We start from the raw sequence: 18,414 nt of genomic DNA on the forward strand, positions 1-18,414 counted from the left end.
GGAGACCAGATGGACAGAGACACCGAGGCACGGTGAAGATTGACTCTTTCCTGTATCTGGTCTGGAGGCCCTCAGGGCCAAACAGAAGTCTCATATAAAGTACTCGTACGCTGAACTCATATAGAAGTGATGTAAGCCTATAGAAGCAGATCTCATGAACAGTAAAGTACTTGCTTAATATCAACACTGTAAGGAACTTGCAGAATAACCCATACACAGTGCCTATATAAAGAACTCGTATAGAAGTGGAACACAGAACTCGTATAAGGTGTGCTCATATGAATGTATATAGTGCTCATTCTCATCACTGTAGCCTACTCAACATTGTAGTCTGTTGCAAAAGAAGTTTGTTTGTGATCATGTACTGATGTCATATCTTAATTTGATCATCCTGTTGTTGCAGGAATGTTCTTACACAGCAGGAAATGCAAACTTGTAGTGTATTCAAGGTTTAAACGGCGAAATTATGTGTAATTTCCACATAAATATGTCAGTCCTGATTAGCCCTAACGAAAAATGTATCAACCCCGACAAAAAATGTATATATAATATACATATCCACATATAGACTCTAAAAGGTGTTGAAAGTGTTCCACGGGGATGCTGGCTCATGTTGATTCCAATGCTTCCCACAGTTGTGTCAAGTTGGCTGGATGTCCTTTGGGTGGTGAACCATTATTGATACACATGGCAAACTGTTGAGGGTGAAAAAACTGGAAGCGTTGTAGTTCTTGACACACTCAAACCAGTGCGCCTGGCACCTACTACCATACCCCATTCAAAGACACTTAAATATGTTGTCTTGCCCATTCGACCTCTGAATGGCACACGTACACAATCCATGTCTCAAGGGTATAAAATCGCTTCATCTACACTGATTGAAATAGTAGATTTAACAAGTGACATCAATAAGGGATCATAGCTTTCACCTAGATTCACCTGGTCAGTCTGTTTCATGGAAAGAGCAGGTGTTCCTAATGTTTTGTACAGTCAGTGTAAATATCCACATAATTATTCACATTTCCTGTTGCTGCAGGATTCTTGTCCTGCTGTGAGAAACTGAGTCAAATGTAGACACTGCATCTGTACCGCTCATTGTGTACAATGTTTACTTCACAAACGCTCTTGAATAATTTGCACAATTCAACAGTGGGAGTCAGTGTGAGGGGGTTTTGAAATTCAGAATTAGCTGTCTTCTGAGTAGTCTTGGTAGGCTATACACCACATCAACTTAATTGACCAGGGTTGGAGATGGGTAGGATCTAGCACTAGTAAAACAGCAGCATATGATTGTCTGTTATAAATGTTCAGTTAATCTGTCATTTCTTTGATGAGATATGGTAAAAAAAATAAAAAAAAATAAAAGAGAATGACTGCATTTTGGAAAGTCCAAAACCTATTGAAATTATAATGTCAGATTATCATCAGATATCATGGGCCCATTCTTATTCAAATTAGATAAATTTGCAAGAAATGTGCCCAACGTTTATCGTGGTAGAACTCTACAGGAGCATCTTTCGAGGTGGACGCAACAGGTGGACACACGAGCTCCTGACCGATGGCGGGAATAAAACAACTGCGCAAGAAGACTTCATACCATGCAGATAGATGTATGAAATGTTTCACTTACACAAACGCATGGTAGATGAACGCCCAGGCTCGTGGTCTCTCCAGCACGTTGTACAGTAAATTTTGCAGCCTTCGGTAACGGACGTTTCTCCGGCCGCTCTGAGCGCTGTATATGAGCGGCTTCCCCAGCAGGCTGAGCCGGGCTCCCTTGTTTCCCCTCAGGCTCTCCGAACCCCCGGCACCTGTAGCACTGGAGGCCGACAGCAAACCGTCCCCAGCACTGGCGTTGTTCATCATCCTTCGGCCGGACTCCACATCCTTCAAGTCATAGCCCTCGGCGCGGTGGCCCGGAGAAGTTTTCATCCAGAGCCCCGTGCCGCCTTCATCTCCGCTGTGGTTGCGGGGCATGGCATCACCGGGGCGGGCATGAAGTGCTGATGTGCAAAGGTCCTCTGGGGCATGTGTGGCTGTCTTGGAGGTGTAGATGTGGAGCTCTCTGAATGAACAGCAAATTAAGTATTCCAGCTCCTTGGATTTAGATATGAAACCATAGCCAAGGCACGCTGTTTAACGCGTCTGTGTTTTGAACGCCCTCTTTCGCCCTGTCAACCATCAGCACTCCACATGCAGTGTCGGGTTTTCCACAGCTGTGTGTCGCCTGCGCGTAAACGAAATGCACTAAGACCGCAATTCTTGAGGTCTAGTTCCAACAAATTGTCACCACTATCCCAGGTAGTTTAAAGGGGAGTTGTAGTCAGCACGACACGGGTGAACGCACTCGGCTCGTATGGTTTTGCATAAACACACAGGAAGTGGATTTCTCTGGCGAAAGGCGACTTTCTCACCAGCGCGATGAGCTCAGCCTGTTGCTTCCAATATAAATGTCCGCGGTGGAGGCGCACGATGATGGCTGCGGCCAGCCGATACGGCGCATTAAATGCTAAAGAGAACGCACCACACGAATTGTTTCCAATTGAAGCATATGTCAACGTATTGATGACAATTCCATATCTTCAGATATTTTCGAGTCAGCATATCCCCGTGCTTGGAAACTGGTAGTATAATCTCAGCTAGCCGCGGAGTCCTTAGTGATTGAGTGATATTTCATTGTCAATTGAGCGCTTGAAACACAAGTCGCACTGAAAACCACGATTTTATTCAGGTGGCACTCAATTTGCCTTTAGGCAAAAACGATGCAAATAACTAAAGTGAAAAAGTACGAGACGCATTTGAATGCTCTACCAAGTAGGCCTAGTCTATAGCTTAATGAATTTTCCATTCAGAAGTGAAAATATATTCCATTCGATGGGAAAATAAACCGCAAGCGGTATGACATCTGTATAAAATATCTAGACTACAGTAGCTTACACAGATGAAAAAGTCGTTCTGAATTCTACCCGCCGGCGCGCCACCCAAAACGACATTAGACTATAGCAAAAATAATCATTATGAGCGTCTTGGATTTATTAATAATTATGTGAAGAATTCCCACTTATTAATATCCCCTCTTCTCCCCTTCTCTTAGTTCTCTGTCTGCAGCTACTAACACCATGACCACGTGACATGGCCCGAAATAAAATCCCGAGACACGGCGCAGTATAATAACCCACACATTGGATAGGTTGTTACACCTTATACATTTCCCAATTACTAAAATCATAGACTTGGTTGATCTTCAAACAGAAATAGTTAACAAATTAATGGGGGGATGGAGAACTTGGTTAGTTCAATTTTGTTCAACCAAAAACAGACAGATCCATTGTTCATTCTTACTGAATGGTCGATGCTGCAAAATGTTGTTTTGCTGTAAAACTGTTGCCTGTAGAGGAAGGTGTGGCATGTGGCTTATTATTCTCTCATTCAGTGAACACACATTTCCTCTTGTCTATACCGCAAGCGCTGTAGAAAGGCAGTCGCTGTAGTATTCAATACTGCAATAGCACTTCTCAGAACAAGAACATGCTTGTCTGTGGCCTGGTCTCAGATCTGTTTGTGCTCTTGCCAACACTCAATTACTCATTGACAGGCCTAACACAATGAAGTTAGCATGATAGCACATTAAGACTGGGTGGCAAGTAGCCTAGCGGTTGGGCCAGTAACAGAAAGGTTGCTGGTTCGAATCCCTGAGCTGACTAGGCAAGGCGCCCTAATTCCTCTTTTAAGTCTCTCTGGATAACAGCGTCTGTAAAAATGTAGGTTACAATAGAGCTTATTCAATATGTTTCGTCATCATGTAGGCCGTTTTTGGACATACTGTATGTAAGTGCTGACCATGCAGGGACAACACTCGTTTTGATGGCAGAAAGATAATTAAATGACATAAAGGAGAGAGGGGACAATGGAGGATATTCTCTGGATGACAGCAGGTTCTGTCGTAAGATGAGAGCCTGTACGCGATAGCACCCTGTCAAAGAGTGTGTGTGTGTGTGTGTCACCTAACTACATAGCTCTGACCCATAGACAGGTCTGCACACACATAGATCTCTCTACTAGAGGTTAGCGCATCTGTCCTTCCAATACACCCTCTCCAGAATTGCATACAGTATATCAGGTGCGGACTGGGACTAGAACTCAGCCCTGACATTTCTAACACACCGGTCCATTTATTCCCTTGAGGCCCCCATTATTAGCCAGATAATGATCATTTTGCGCAAAATACCCAAGTTAGACAGGCCCACTGGGCTACAAATTGACCAGCCCATCTGGCATTTGCCAGAAATGCCAGAAGGCCAATCCGTTCCTGCAGTTTATGATGGGCAAACAGAGATAAACTCCATCCGCACACTGATGATCCTCTGACAAAACTACACCATCTGCTGGTGAATACTGGTTAGTTACTCAGTAGGTAATTATATTGCACCGTCTCGGAAACCATCATTGTCCCCCACAAAGAATTCGGCGAGGGGACTGTGGATCTGTCTCCATCCGTTTGTTAAAACGTTCATACGTTAGTCACATGCGGTATCTCAGACAGCACTGGGCCGATTCTGACGAAACTTGGGTGTATGATGCATCTTGCCATAAAGAGCCGGCCTCGTTTTGACGGCCTTGTTTTGAAGTGACATGAATTTACTGAAACTGTTTTCTGGCTGTTTGTTTGACTATATTCTTGAAAACCGCAATTCAGACACTATGCATCTGTTACGACACAGTAGGATGGTGTTTCAATTATGCATGGGAAGTGGATTGTGTCATTTAAACTAAACTAAGCGATACAATCAATGCATTCTTTCTTGACAAATGATTTCAACCGAAACTCAGTATGCTGTAAATGCATCCTTTTTTTCTAAATCTACAGTTATCGTTGCAACTGGGATATGGGGTGCACCAGTTCTCTGTGCCAAGCCCAATTTCCTGTACCTTCTGAGGGCCCCTTACTCCTAAGAAGGTGTCAGTAGATGGTTCTTAAAGCTGTATATACCCCAGTACTGTACATGCAGTGAAAACTCAACATATGTCAACAATTCAAAACCCTCAAAGCAGAGTGCACACAGATCTAACATCAGAGAACCCCGAACCTGAATCTTAACATTCTCCATTTAGGAGGATTCTAAGTATCTGACCCTGCGTGAGTGGTTAGAGGGAACATCTACTCACTCCTCTGAACACGTAATCCAACGGGAGGATGCTTGATGCAGAATGGAGGCTAGCTGGGCTGTTCCCAAACTATTTCCCCCTCAATGCACAGAACAAAAGAGGAAGTCGACATAAAGAGAACAAACATAATGAAAATAATGAACGTGATTATATTTCCGTTTTTTCTCCGTGCGTTCTATTACTGATGAACCATAAAGATCATCATCATTTGGCCCTTAATGGAAGAGGTCACTTCCTGGAAGCTGGAAGACAAGTAATCTTGAGTGTATTATACTGTATGTTCTCTGGTCCTCACACACACACACACACACACACACACACACACACACACACACACACACACACACACACACACACACACACACACACACACACACACACACACACACACACACACACACACACACACACACACACACACACACACACACACACAGAGGTCGTGAGCTCTGATCCAGTGACAAGGGGCAGGGGCTAGATTGCCTGCAGATGTTGTTTCGGGGGGCCCTCTTCTTTCTTAACGAGAGGATGTGGAACATAAATCTCCGGGGTCCATGTTGCCATGTGTCCTATAAGAGGTCAAACGAGAGGGCATTTTGGTACAACTTCCCCTTTCAGTGAGAGAAGCCAACGTAGTCAGGGATGAAGGAACTGTTTGAAGGAACTATTTTACGGAGTCAAAGCTGTCCTGCAGAGTTGAAAGTTGAAAACTTCCGTAGACTTGTTTGCGCCAATATTTGACTTACTCCACTTCTCCCCCCCAAAAACTTGCGTTTCACTTTTTAGGTAAAAAGATGTGGTCAGAGAAAGTAAATGTGCTTTTCATATTCCGAGGGAACTCTCACACACCAAAGACAACAGCGAGAAAAGGGGACACCCTTCCTTGTAATGTTACAGATGATTAAGGACCGACTGATTGGGTGGGGACTGGCAGAACTACAGCGCGCCTTGTGCCCTTTTTATTCTTTAAAACATTGACTTAGTGGTGTTGCCATGATAGTACAACAATAAAAGGGCATTTATCAGTGTAGGTACTTGGTATAGAGAAGGGGGAAGACACGCTATTCCCCTTAGGAAAGGAGTAGGGTAGCAACCGTTAGCCAACACCTAGCGAGCTCGTTAAGAGGGTCAGACCTCTTGCTGTAATGGTTAAGGCGTTGGCTTGATAGTCGCTAGACCTGGGTTTGAGTCCCGGTCAGGGATACCCCCTGAATTTGCTACAACATAGCTCCATGGATGCTTTCCTTGACACTGGCCCTTAATTGACCCATTCTTTTCAGTTGAAGAGGATCAGCTTGAACAAAGTGAGGTGTACAATCACTGATCTACAAATAGTATTCCCTGCCACATGATAAGCTTTGTGCAATTAAGATTCGTAGAGCTACGCCTCCCCTGGCTTTGCGACCCCCCCCCCCCACCAAACACTCAAGCACAACCACATTGATTGAAGACAGCTTATGTCAATAAAATAACATTTCCTAGGATTTTCTACCTTCAGCAACCCTAGTGGATAAAATCAAATATAAAACTTGTCCTAATGATGACATCCGTGAGACGACACAGAGTCAAAATGTGAACGGGAAGTGCGTCACAAATGAGGTATAATTTGACGGACATTATTTGGACATGGTCATTTGCAATTCTAGCTTTTGCGAATTCCTTCCATGTTTGTCTTTGTAATGCTTAATTTGTCCGAATTTGGAGTCTCCACGACATTAGTCCTGGATTTGGTAAGATCTCAGTTGATTCTGAGGTCTTTCTACTTTCATGTGTAGGATTCAAATGTTGGCCTGTTTTTGTAAGCTACACTGATACTGTGCTTGTTCTCTCTCCCTCTCCCTCTCCCTCTCCCTGTCTCTGTCTCTGTCTCTGTCTCTGTCTCTCTCTCTCTCTCTCTCTCTCTCTCTCTCTCTCTCTCTCTCTCTCTCTCTCTCTCCTTGGGAGTTCTGTGAAGCTGCTTTGCTAAGATGCCTATCTGAGGAGACTGACAGAGGGCATGGCGGGGTTGAGTCTGTGGGACCAGAGAAAATATTAGTTTTCCCGCAAGCAAGAAGATAGGCTTATACCCATAGCAACAGATACAACTTATTTTAGAGAGCATTTTCATTTTGACATAATGTACCAAGGTAATTGTGGGTTAAGAGCAATCTAGGCTGGCAAAATACACTTTTATGTAATCTAGGTTGGAAAATACACTTTGAATATGTTTTGGAAGCAGATGGGGTCAAAAAGTATTTGAAATCTTTCAAACACTTAAGGCTCTATTCAATCCGTAGCACTAAAGAGACACTTTATAGCGCGATTGACAATTAAAGGCAATGTTCCCACGGTCGCTGAGACTGCATTCATGGTGAACACTGCATATAGTGCCGTCGGAAAGTATTCAGACCCCTTGACTTTTTCCACATTTTGTTACGTTACAGCCTTAATCTAAAATGGGTTAAATAAAAAAAAATCTGTAGCAATCTACACACAAATGTAGCAAATTTATAACAAATAAAAAACTGAAAAACCTTATTGACGTAAGTATTCAGAACTTTGCTATGAGACTCGAAATTGAGCTCAGCTGCGTCCTGTTTCCATTTATCATCCTTGAGATGTTTCTACAACTTGATTGGAGTCCGCCTGTGGTAAATTCAATTGATTGGACATGATTTGGAAAGGCACACACCTGTTTATATAATGTCCCACAGTTAACAGTGTATGTCAGAGCAAAAACCAAGCCATTAGGTCAAAGCAATTGTCCGTAGAACTCCGAGACATGATTGTGTCGAGGCACAGATCTGGGGAAGGGTACCAGCACATTTCTGCAGCATTGAAGGCCCCCAAGAACACAGTGGCCTCCATCATTATTAAATGGAAGAAGTTTAGAATCACCAAGACTCTTCTTAGAGCTGGCCGCCCAGCCAAACTGAGAAATTGGGGGAGAAGGGCTTTGGTCAGGGAGGTGACCAAGAACCCAATGGTCACTCTGACAGAGCTCTAGAGTTCCTCTGTGGAGATCGGAGAACCTTCCAGAAGGACAGCCATCTCTGCAGCACTCCACCAATCAGGCCTTTATGGTAGGGTGGCCAGATGGATGACACTCCTCAGTAAAAGGCACATGACAGCCCGCTTGGAGTTTGCCAAAAGGCAAATAAAGACTCTCAGACCATGAGAAACAAGATTCTCTGGTCTGATGAAACCAAGATTAAACTCTTTGGCCTCAATGTCAAGCATCACGCCTGGAGGAAACCTGGCACCATCCCTACGGTGAAGCATGGTGTTGACAGCATCATGCTGTGGGGATGTTTTTCAGTGGCAGGGACTGGGAGACTAGTCAGGATCGAGGCAAAGATCAACGGAACAAAGTACAGAGAGATCCTTGGTGAAAACCCATTCAAACTTCTCTGGATAGACCTGAAAATAGTTCTGCACCAACACTCCTCATCCAACCTGACAGAGCTTGAGAGGATCTGCAGAGAAGAATGGGAGAAACTCCCCAAATACAGGTGTGCCAAACTTGTAGCGTCATACCCAAGTAGACCCGAGACCGTAATCGCTGTCAAAGGTGCTTCAACAAAGTACTGAGTGAAGGGTCTTATGTAAATGTGATATTTCATTATTAATTTTTTTTGTTGAAATTATCAACAATTTCTTAAAAGCTGTTTTTGCTTTGTCATTATGTGGTATTGTGTGTAGATTGATCAGGAAAAATATATATTTCATCAATTTTAGAATAAGGCTGTAAAATAAAGGAGAGCCGCACACTCTAGGAGCTCAGATGCAAAGATATTTAATTACCAACGTTTCGACAGGCAAGCTGTCTTCATCAGGGTACACTGATGAAGACAGCTTGCCTGTCGAAACGTTGGTAATTAAATATCTTTGCATCTGAGCTCCTAGAGTGTGCGGCTCTCCTTTATTTTCTAGTTTTCTACTCCGCTAGCCAGCACCTCGCCTACATAGGTGTGCGTTTCTTTTTTCTTCTAGAATAAGGCTGTAACCTAACAAATGGGAAAAAAGTCAAGGGGTCTGAATACTTTCTGAAGGCACTGTATGTCGGCTCGACCTTAACATTTTTACGTGGATCTTCCGCGATACCTCCGCGATACGGATTGAATCCAGCCCTTAGTGTTTGCTTTAGCCTGCCTGGATTGTCAGATGGGCGGGTTTTGCAATTTTGTGAATTGGTTCCATTCTATCAGACAAGCTCAATCAAGCCCAGTTGAACTATTTCAAATGATTTTAAATAGGACTTGAACCCAGGTATGGTATGAGGAGAGGGTTGACAGTGGAACAAGAACAGCAAGCAGGAGGAACAATTCTTCCACACATTCTTTTTTATTTGTAAATAATAAAAATGAACTCTTTTTTTAAAATATAAAACATACACATCATTTGAGCCACACCTGTTATACCAAACAAGAAATGCTGCAGTGAATACTTTTTAATCTGATCATTTTCTTTTATAGTTGTTGTTTCAGTGGAACACATAAATTGTAAACAATCAGCATTTTTTTTCTCTCCTAATAATACTGACAAAATAAAAAGAATAACTCACTAAACATAAAACAAAAAAAATTGACGTTTTTATAAATGGGGTTTTACATGGCTGGGGTCATAGGTCGTAGGTTGTAGGTTTCAAAGCATGGAGAGAGAGGTGTAGTGATGACAGCTTTTGCAGTGTACCCTAGTACACTCAAGTGTGGCGATTTCGGACTATCCCCTGAAGCCTTGTAGTGAAGTAGTGTCCCTTTGTGACTTTCTAAGTCCAATCGTAGTCTTTAGGAACTTGACAATGTCCCCGTAATCTGACTTGGCCCCTTTCGTAAATATCACTAAACCATTTGGTTGGTTGAAAAAATATTTACAATATACCTAAATTACTTTCGTTACATTATACTCTAAATAATTGGTGTAATATATGTATCCATATATCTTATTACATCATTATGTTCAACATAACTATACTTTGTATATAAATTGATCTGATTTATACATATTTAACCATGTAGTCTCAGCCCCATAGAGGTAAACTATGTGTACAGTAACAGTAGATTTGAAAGAATGGGCGGTGAGGACTGCTTAGTACAACAGTACAGCACGGGTTCAATAGCTTTAAAAAAAGACATCAACATAATCTCGGTAATCAGTTGGTTTCGAAACATTCAGCACCGGAATGAAGGATGTGGACTAGACTTGACTGCAGCTGATCATTTCGAATGTCTTCGCGTGATGTGAATGGCTTCGGTTTCTCTTTATATTTAAGTACGAGCAAACTGTACAAGTGCATGCAACATACAAGCGGGCCTACGGTATGTGGAACTAACACATATCTAGTTCAGTTCAATCTTTTTTTTCCCAGTATCGTTTTTGTTTTACAAAATGTGCATGCAGCTTGGAACAGGTCCGAGTCATGCTGGCCACGCCCCCTTTGGTGTGGCAGGAGTCAGCGGGCCTGACGAAGGATGAGCATTGGTGTTCCTGTCCTGAAAGTTCAATCTGATGGGTTACTTTTCACATTCACAAAGATGCAGAAGGGAAATTTGAGCAACTGATGTTTTTTGTTTTTCCAAATAATCGAGACAAAGAAGAAATTAAATGAAGCAAAAAATTTACATTTGCAAGCAGTATTTTTTATATTTTTTTCATTCACTTTTCCCCCCCAAAAAAGTTTAACTTTTTGCCGCAAAAAAAATCAAGCTTATTGTGCTTGCGTTTTTGAATCTTAAAATAATGTAAACTGAAGTTTCGGATAAAACCCATAAACATGTGCTGGGATGAAGGGAAGGATATTCCAGGAAAACAGCTAAATGAAAGTTCTCGTGATTGTGGACAAAGATACGTATTTTTTTACAGTGACTTGTTGACACCCTAGTGATAGTCCAAAGTGAAATGTATAATTATATTTAATGGTCAACCTCCTTGGAGGTCTAATATACATCTATACAAAGACAACTGGGTTGGACTTTTTGTAGGTGACTGAATGAAGAAAAGAACATTGTAATCCCACACTAATCTCATCGTCATGTGTAAAAATCGTAATTTAAGATGTGTCACTGAACAGTCCCCTGCATCTCATTGCAGACACTTTATTTAATTTTCTCTATGACGTATTTTTTCTTTGTGTCTTTTTATTCTTCTCCATGCATACATCAGACAACGCATCGTAAACCTCATACTCATCATAAAAACATTTTTTTGTGCCATAAGTAACAAACGGAGAGAAAAAAAAGTCAAACGTACCAAAGACAAAAACGAGAGAGCGGCTTGGACCAGCCATGGTAAACATATTGAAAACAAAAAATGATATTTGACAGAGAAGGACCAGTAATGTGAATCCACAAAGTCTAGGCACCAGAAGGAGACCCCTGCTTGCCCGGACCGACCCCACCCAGAAGCACTCTGACCTGGGGGCCAAAGTGCTGGCAGTCTGTTTGGGGGCCGGATGGGGGCCACTGCGGAGAGGACATTATGGCACCCCCTGAGGAACAAGGAGGATGACACCTCTGTCTTGGGTCCATACATTCCGACGCTAACATACATTTCTTTGTTTATTGATGGTTTGACTAAAAACTACCACCCTTCTTCCTTTCACATTTAAATTTCTACTTAGTTTCTTCAATGAATCGAGTGTCTTCTTACCGCTCGACTCCAGTACAGCCTTACCTAGCTACCAAACATTGTTTATTACCGACAGCCCTAGTTCTTAGATTACAACCGCGAAAAAACGATGACGAATTCGTTACTGGAATGGAACACTGAAACCTTACGCTCTCTAAAACAAACAAACAAATTAAACGATGCCAGGAGTGATTGTCAGATCTCAACAAAGCTTTTTTTTAATCATTGTGACTCTGTTTCTTGATTGTTGTTGTTCTAGAATAATTTTTGTCCGTTAATCTCTAAAGTGACGTTAATTCGTTTCACAAAGCGGTAGGCTAGCCATAGTCCCATTGGTCCATTAAGATTGGTAGCTGTAGTCCTATTGGTCCACTAGGATCGGGTGCCTGGTGGGCCCGAGGAGCTGTCCAATGACGACTGGGAAGCACGTCGAGTCAGGGAGGCTAGTGTGGGGTCCACTAAGGAGGAGGGTGGGAACAACTTGTACCAGCCAATCACTGTGCTCGTTAAGTCTAGTTCCTCCAATAGGATTTGTGCAACTCCCATGAAGCTTTTGTGGTCCATTCGTCCGTAGTCTCCCCAGACGATCACCTGAAGGAGAAAAAAAGACCCCCAAAAAAGATTAAAACCTTTACAGCTTAAATGGTTAAATAAAGGTTAAATTAAATTGAAATTAAAATAGAAAAATGGTTTTAATATTATTCAGGGGATGCATTTATTTAATTATTTAATTCAAATGTGATTGAACTTTCTTTATGAAACAAGGCACGCTTTGACCCTCACCTGTAAGACTTTACCCTGTGGGCTCTCCTCGAATTGCAGCGCTTGCTGGTACAGCGGGTCGAGCGTTTTCCGTGCAATCTTGGTTTTCTTTTTGGCTACATACGCTCCATTATTCAACAGATAGACCTTGACGTATGGAGCTGACGAAAGAAAGAAAGAAAGAAAGAAAAAAAGAAACAAGATAAGGATAAGGATACTCAATTGTGGTTCTAAACATGGTCCGATTGAATTGTTTTCTCTAGGTGAGCGATTACATGGACCTTAGATAAGACTACTCCTGGATTAAAAAGCACTTTCAATGGACTTTGCAGTGAATTATATTTGGTCTCAATGCAGTCCTCAACCCTTAGGTGGCGCTACCACCAGTGTCTCACCAGGGAGGGATTTGGATCCAGGCTTTTGTACAAGGCCCCGAGCTCTGATCACCTCCACCTCCAGCTGGCCCTTCTTGTCCATCATCCCGATCTGAATATCACCTGGGAGGAAGAAGAAGTAGAACGAGTTGACCAAAGATGGTGGATAAATGAAGATGTCCGACTCAGGCCGTTCACTATAGATGATTTTTTCATAGTTCCGGCTTCCTATATGCACCAATGCGATAGCAGCTGATGTCTCGCCTTCTGTTTTGTCTCTGGTTGACTAAACAGGACCTGGATTGAACCAATCAGAACAGGTAGGAGATAAGAGGGATGTTCGAGCAGATCACGTGATGGTCACCGTCGTGTTTTGCATTATGGGTATACACATTTCCAAAAATCATGTGATCAAAGGTCATGCAGTTTTTGATGAAGACGCCTTCAAGTCGCTGCAGTTGCTTCTCACCAACTGCACCATGCAGTCATCACCTGCAGTGTTGGAGGCACTATTTGTCAACCAATCATTAGGGTGTTTTTGTTTGATGAACATGGCCAAAGACGTGCCTAAAACAGGAACCACATTTACCCCGATTCTAAAGCTACAAATGAAAGTGATATTTGAGACCGCTCTCTAACCAATTAATTGTACACATGTTTTGTTTTCAGTTTGTGAGTGTGTGATAAAGAGGGGTATAGAAAAGTGAATTTCGACATAAAGATTTTGTTTTTATAAACAATAGCAGCTATGTTGACACTGCTATGTTGATCTGAGCCTTCCTGTTGGAAAACCACTACAGTGTCTGAGTTTTGGCTGTCACAGATGCACCTCCCCCGACTACAGTCGGCTTTGTTAGGCTTACTGCTCGAACACACCTAAGGTCATAAAATAGGAAGTAGTAAGAAAAGTTGGCAATTGAGTTTCTCAAGAGGGAAGTTAGAAGGATATTAAGTTATTGAGGTAATACGGAGACAGAAGAAAGGAAGCTATGTGAATCAATGAAACTGATTTAATATCAAGTTATCAATTGGCGAAGAGTCACAGAGGAACTACAATAGGGCAATAACATGATGAATAGACAGAATAGAATAGGGGGATATTTACTCACCTATGGCAGGTGTGGCAAGCGTTTGTCTGCCCACCAGCTGGGCAGGACCCAGGCCATCCAGGAAGTCGCTGAACTGGTTGCCTGGCTGTCCCAGACGCACCCCACCGAAAAGCAGACTAGAACAGAGGAAGAACACAGTCAATATACAACTAATTACCGTATATAACCTATGGGTCCTAGGTTATATTATCTATCGAATTTACTGCAATAATGCTGAATTACTGAGTTGCTTACTTTACAGTGAATGTCAATACATGTAACATTGGAAAAAACATTTGTACCCATAAACAGAAAGAGGAAGAAAGTGACGAAGAGAGAGAGGTAGAGGGAGGAAAAGGAGAGAGACATACAGTATACAGAGAGAGCTAGCGAGAGAGAGAGAGAGAAATACAGAGAGAGAGATGAATATATATATAGAGAGAGAGTCTGTATTTTGGAGATACTGACTTTCCCTCGGAGTTGCAGCTGTTCATGGTGCCGTTGGTGGACTCTTTACTGGACTGTCGACTCATGTTCCTGGTCATCTCTACAGCCATGCCCGTCTCTGTGCTCCTCTGGATGGATGCACCCTTCTCCTTCTTCCCCTTCCCCTCTGGTACCGGAGAGGAAAAAATATACACAATGTAGCGGATAGCTAAGGCTAATGGCTAAGTTAGCACGGCTAATCTACTGTCTTCCTGAGACCTGAAGTCCTATCTTCCAGGCCTTAGTTTTTCTGGGTCAGCGCTAAACAACACAACTCTCGAGGATGAACACATTTAGGCCAGAAGGCTATATTTCGTGGTCCTCTTGAGGAAAACCAGGTGTGGTGCCATGTATTCCTAGCTGCCTCGTCGTCATGATAGGATACAGTGACAGAGCTGGGGAACCATGTTACATCTCAGAGGACAAAGGACACAAAAGAGAAATTGAAAGAACCGGGAAGTCAAACAATCCTTTTCTGTCATTGTGTTTTCACAAGTCACAGCTGAACAATGGGTTGGAGAGGTGTTTAGAGAGAAAGAACAACACGTGTCGTTATTTCAAGGTTCCATCCCTCGTCACGTCAACACAACCAACCTAATACAGACAATGGCGTACCGTACAGTCAATCCTAAAGAACGATACAGTAGTACATGATGATAATACGCAGGTTGATGTCTATTGTCATGAATCTTTCCCTGGAGGCAGAACTGAGCGATTCCCGCTAGACGGACCAGCTGCAAAGTCAAAATGTTCATGATTTTTTTGGTGTGTTTTTTGGTCTTAATTTAAGGTTAGCAGTGTGGTTAAGGTTAGGGTTAAGCTTAGACCTAGGCTTAAAATCTGATTTTATGGCTTTATGGCTATGCCAGCTAGTGACCACTCTGCAGAGCTGCCTCTAGAACAAGATTCATGACAAAGAACGCTAAACTTAAATGAATTGTAGTACAGCAAGAATCACCAGTATCAACCATAAAACAATATGAAAGCATTCAAGCTTGAAAAATGTAAAAACAAGTCCTCCTTACCTTCTCGCTCTCTCAACCAAACATGAATTCTATGATTTTGTCAGCAAAGAGGGCAACTATCACACAGAACACCAATCGTACTGCTATACTATATAACAATGGGGAGAGAGGAGAGAGGCACGGAGAGACCCCCCTAGGCCCTAGTTTCCTTTATAATGGCTTTTTATGTCAGCTACAAAGAGGAGCGCAAAAAAACAAGAGGAAGGGAGTGCAGTTGGAGCCTTTCAACTATCTCTCTCTCGGTCTCTCTGCTTCCTCTCTCTCCCCACCCTACAGTGAGTCCAGCCAGGCTGAGAAAGAGTCTCTCTGACTGAAAGCTTGGCCGCAGCGGGTGTCATCTAGAGTTGAAACATGTTGTTTTGAAACTCTTTATAACATGTTTTTTGTGGGTTGCATTCGAATTCCAGCATCAGGACATTTTGGTGCGCGGTAAACGTAAACAAAAGGTCAAGAGTCAAGAGTGATTCTTGTTTTTTTACTCTTATTCAGATGAAAGTGCTATAAGGTAGTTCAGGTCCCTCTTAACCCTAAAAACATCTGAGAACTATCATGTCATGGCCACTTGCTGATAGTCCGTAATGTCTAATTTTTACTGTCTGTAATGTCCAATTGTTAAATGTCTGTCTACCACCGTCTTGTAAATATAAACCGTAAATCAAATCAAAATACCAGAGCCACATTTTCAAATCACAACCATCCCGAGCGTCTCCTTCATTTGGGTGAGGGTCAGTTTTGACCTTTGAACTCACCCGGGCCGACGATCTGCGACGTGCTGCGACTACGTCTGTTGGAGACGATGGAGACCACCCTGGCACTGAGGCTGGAGCGTCTCTTCTTGCCACCCATGCCCACTGTGCCCAGCGCCGTATCCGATTGGCTGCCGTCGGTACGCTCTGACGCGTAGATCTCACCGCTCACACTTGTGCTCTTCAGCATGGTCCGGCCTGGCGCCGCACGAACCTGCCGACTAGAGGGAGAGAGAGGAGAGTAAAAGTTAAATCTGGAATCACAGTCTTGAGATATGAAAAGAGTAGAGGAACTTATAACATAAGGGGTTACCTTCACTTTAGTGGGTGAAAACACAGCAGTCTAATAAACTTCAATAATTTATAAGGATTTTATACAGTATGATATGAGGCATACAATGATTGGTGAGTGATTGTAATGAGTTTATATGATATTGATGATATCATCATCAATAATATTGATGATACAAGAAAGCCTGAACAGACTCCAAAAGATCTCAAAACTAAAAAATTATCTCAATGATCTCAAATTATCTAAAATTTCCAAATACGCTTCCAAAATCCCACACAATTCAGCAATATGCCTTATGTGTCCAATGTCCATCATTGCCGGTCTTTTGTAATGGTCGATAACACTGAAATATAATTAAAACACATTACAATGTATTATATATCAGTGGAGGCTGGTGGGAGGTGCTATAGGAGGATGGGCTCATTGTAATGGCTGGAATAGAATCAATGGAAGGTATCAAACACTTCAAACATATGGAAACCACATGTTTGACTCCATTCCATTTATTCCACTCCAGTCATTACAATGAGCCTCCTATAGATCCCCCCCCCCCCACCAGCCTCCTCTGATATAAGTATATATAAATATATATGTGTCTCTTTTGTAATATAAATGAGTCTCTCAGTCTCAGCCAAAAGCCTTAGCTGTTCAGGCTTCTTCTTCTCAGACAGGCCAACATACAGCAGGGACTGATGAAACTCAGTGCTCTGTGGCGCTTTCTAGGGGTTCGGAGGAGCTGGTGCATGTCCATCCCCTCTAAAGGGGTCGGGTTGCTGCTGCAGGAGAGCCCCGCCACACTGACCCCATCCCGCATACCCATCGTGGACCCTCTCCAAGTGATCAGGGGGCTAGGGAGGGGTAGGTTGGCCTGGGGCCTCTCCTCAGCCCCGTGGAGGGGGGTGATGAAGGGGCAAGGGCCGGCGGTGGGGTAGGGAGGAGGGTACTCCAGCTCAGAAGAGGTCCAGAAGGGGTCTGGACAGCGGGAGCACAGGACGCATGCCAGGAGAGATCTGAGATACACACTGACGTACAAACACACACGCAGACACACAGAGGCACAGGACACAACAACGAAAGTTGACACAAACAACAATCACAGACACACAACCACATGCACAACATTAAATCAAGCCAAATAAACAAGGAGACTATATCACATATGATGTTGTATGTCAGCACAAATTACCAAACACATTTCCCCGCATTGAACAATTAAGCCATACACTGAAATAGAATAATGGGACTGATAGAATATAGCAGCCTCAGATGGAGAGAGAAGAAGAAGGAGGATTGAGGAAGATGGGAGGATATAAAGGGACAAGGTAGAGTCAGAGGAGTCCATAACGTCCACACCTCTTCTCATAGGCAGCTAAGTCTCATAATCAAGCACCTCCAAACTGACTTCGGGACAGTCATCAATATATTATATGCATCCAAGCATCTCCATCAAAACACCTCCACATTGACCTGGGACCTTTCTACTGTGCCGTTTTAAAAAGACATAACGTTAGCCATCGGGAACTACAAAAGTTTTGCTACTTTTCTCAACAACATTGATGCCCTGAATTCAGCAGGCGGTATCGACAGATCAGTTGGAAGAAGGGATGGGCTACATTCTGCACATAACAGGCTCAGTGTGAACCGTAGTGACTTGACACAATGTTGGCCAAACAAGATGTACAGTGCCTTGCAAAAGTATTCACCACCCTTGGCGTTTTTCCTATTTTGCTGTATTACAACCTGTAATTTAAAAGATTTTTTATTTGGATTTCATGTAATGGACATACACAGAATAGTCCAAATTGGTGAAGTGAAATGAAATGAATGACTTGTTTCAGAAAATAAAATAAAATTTAAAAAATGAAAAGA

At 42.7% G+C, this 18,414-nt stretch overlaps 2 protein-coding genes across 2 annotated transcripts in view; both read right to left on the reverse strand.

Annotated features, from left to right (window-relative positions):
* Positions 1 to 1,980, reverse strand: part of LOC120023156 (potassium voltage-gated channel subfamily KQT member 5-like) — a 142,580-nt gene extending 140,600 nt beyond the window's left edge. Inside the window, exon 1 of the mRNA XM_038967168.1 lies at positions 1,631 to 1,980. Within this exon, the coding sequence (XP_038823096.1) occupies positions 1,631 to 1,977 (347 nt within the window). The 5' untranslated portion in view covers positions 1,978 to 1,980. The remainder of the gene's footprint in view (positions 1 to 1,630) is intronic.
* Positions 1,981 to 12,009: 10,029 nt separating this feature from the next.
* The window catches only part of rims1b (regulating synaptic membrane exocytosis 1b), a 111,200-nt gene continuing 104,795 nt past the window's right edge, over positions 12,010 to 18,414 (reverse strand). Inside the window, exons 26-31 of the mRNA XM_038967181.1 lie at positions 16,257 to 16,474; positions 14,465 to 14,609; positions 14,018 to 14,133; positions 12,930 to 13,031; positions 12,556 to 12,695; positions 12,010 to 12,363 (exon numbers count right to left, since the gene is read on the reverse strand). Of these exons, the coding sequence (XP_038823109.1) occupies positions 12,145 to 12,363; positions 12,556 to 12,695; positions 12,930 to 13,031; positions 14,018 to 14,133; positions 14,465 to 14,609; positions 16,257 to 16,474 (940 nt within the window). The 3' untranslated portion in view covers positions 12,010 to 12,144. The remainder of the gene's footprint in view (positions 12,364 to 12,555; positions 12,696 to 12,929; positions 13,032 to 14,017; positions 14,134 to 14,464; positions 14,610 to 16,256; positions 16,475 to 18,414) is intronic.

This window comes from Salvelinus namaycush, chromosome 2 (assembly GCF_016432855.1).
Source record: "Salvelinus namaycush isolate Seneca chromosome 2, SaNama_1.0, whole genome shotgun sequence".
Lineage (NCBI taxonomy): Eukaryota > Metazoa > Chordata > Actinopteri > Salmoniformes > Salmonidae > Salvelinus > Salvelinus namaycush.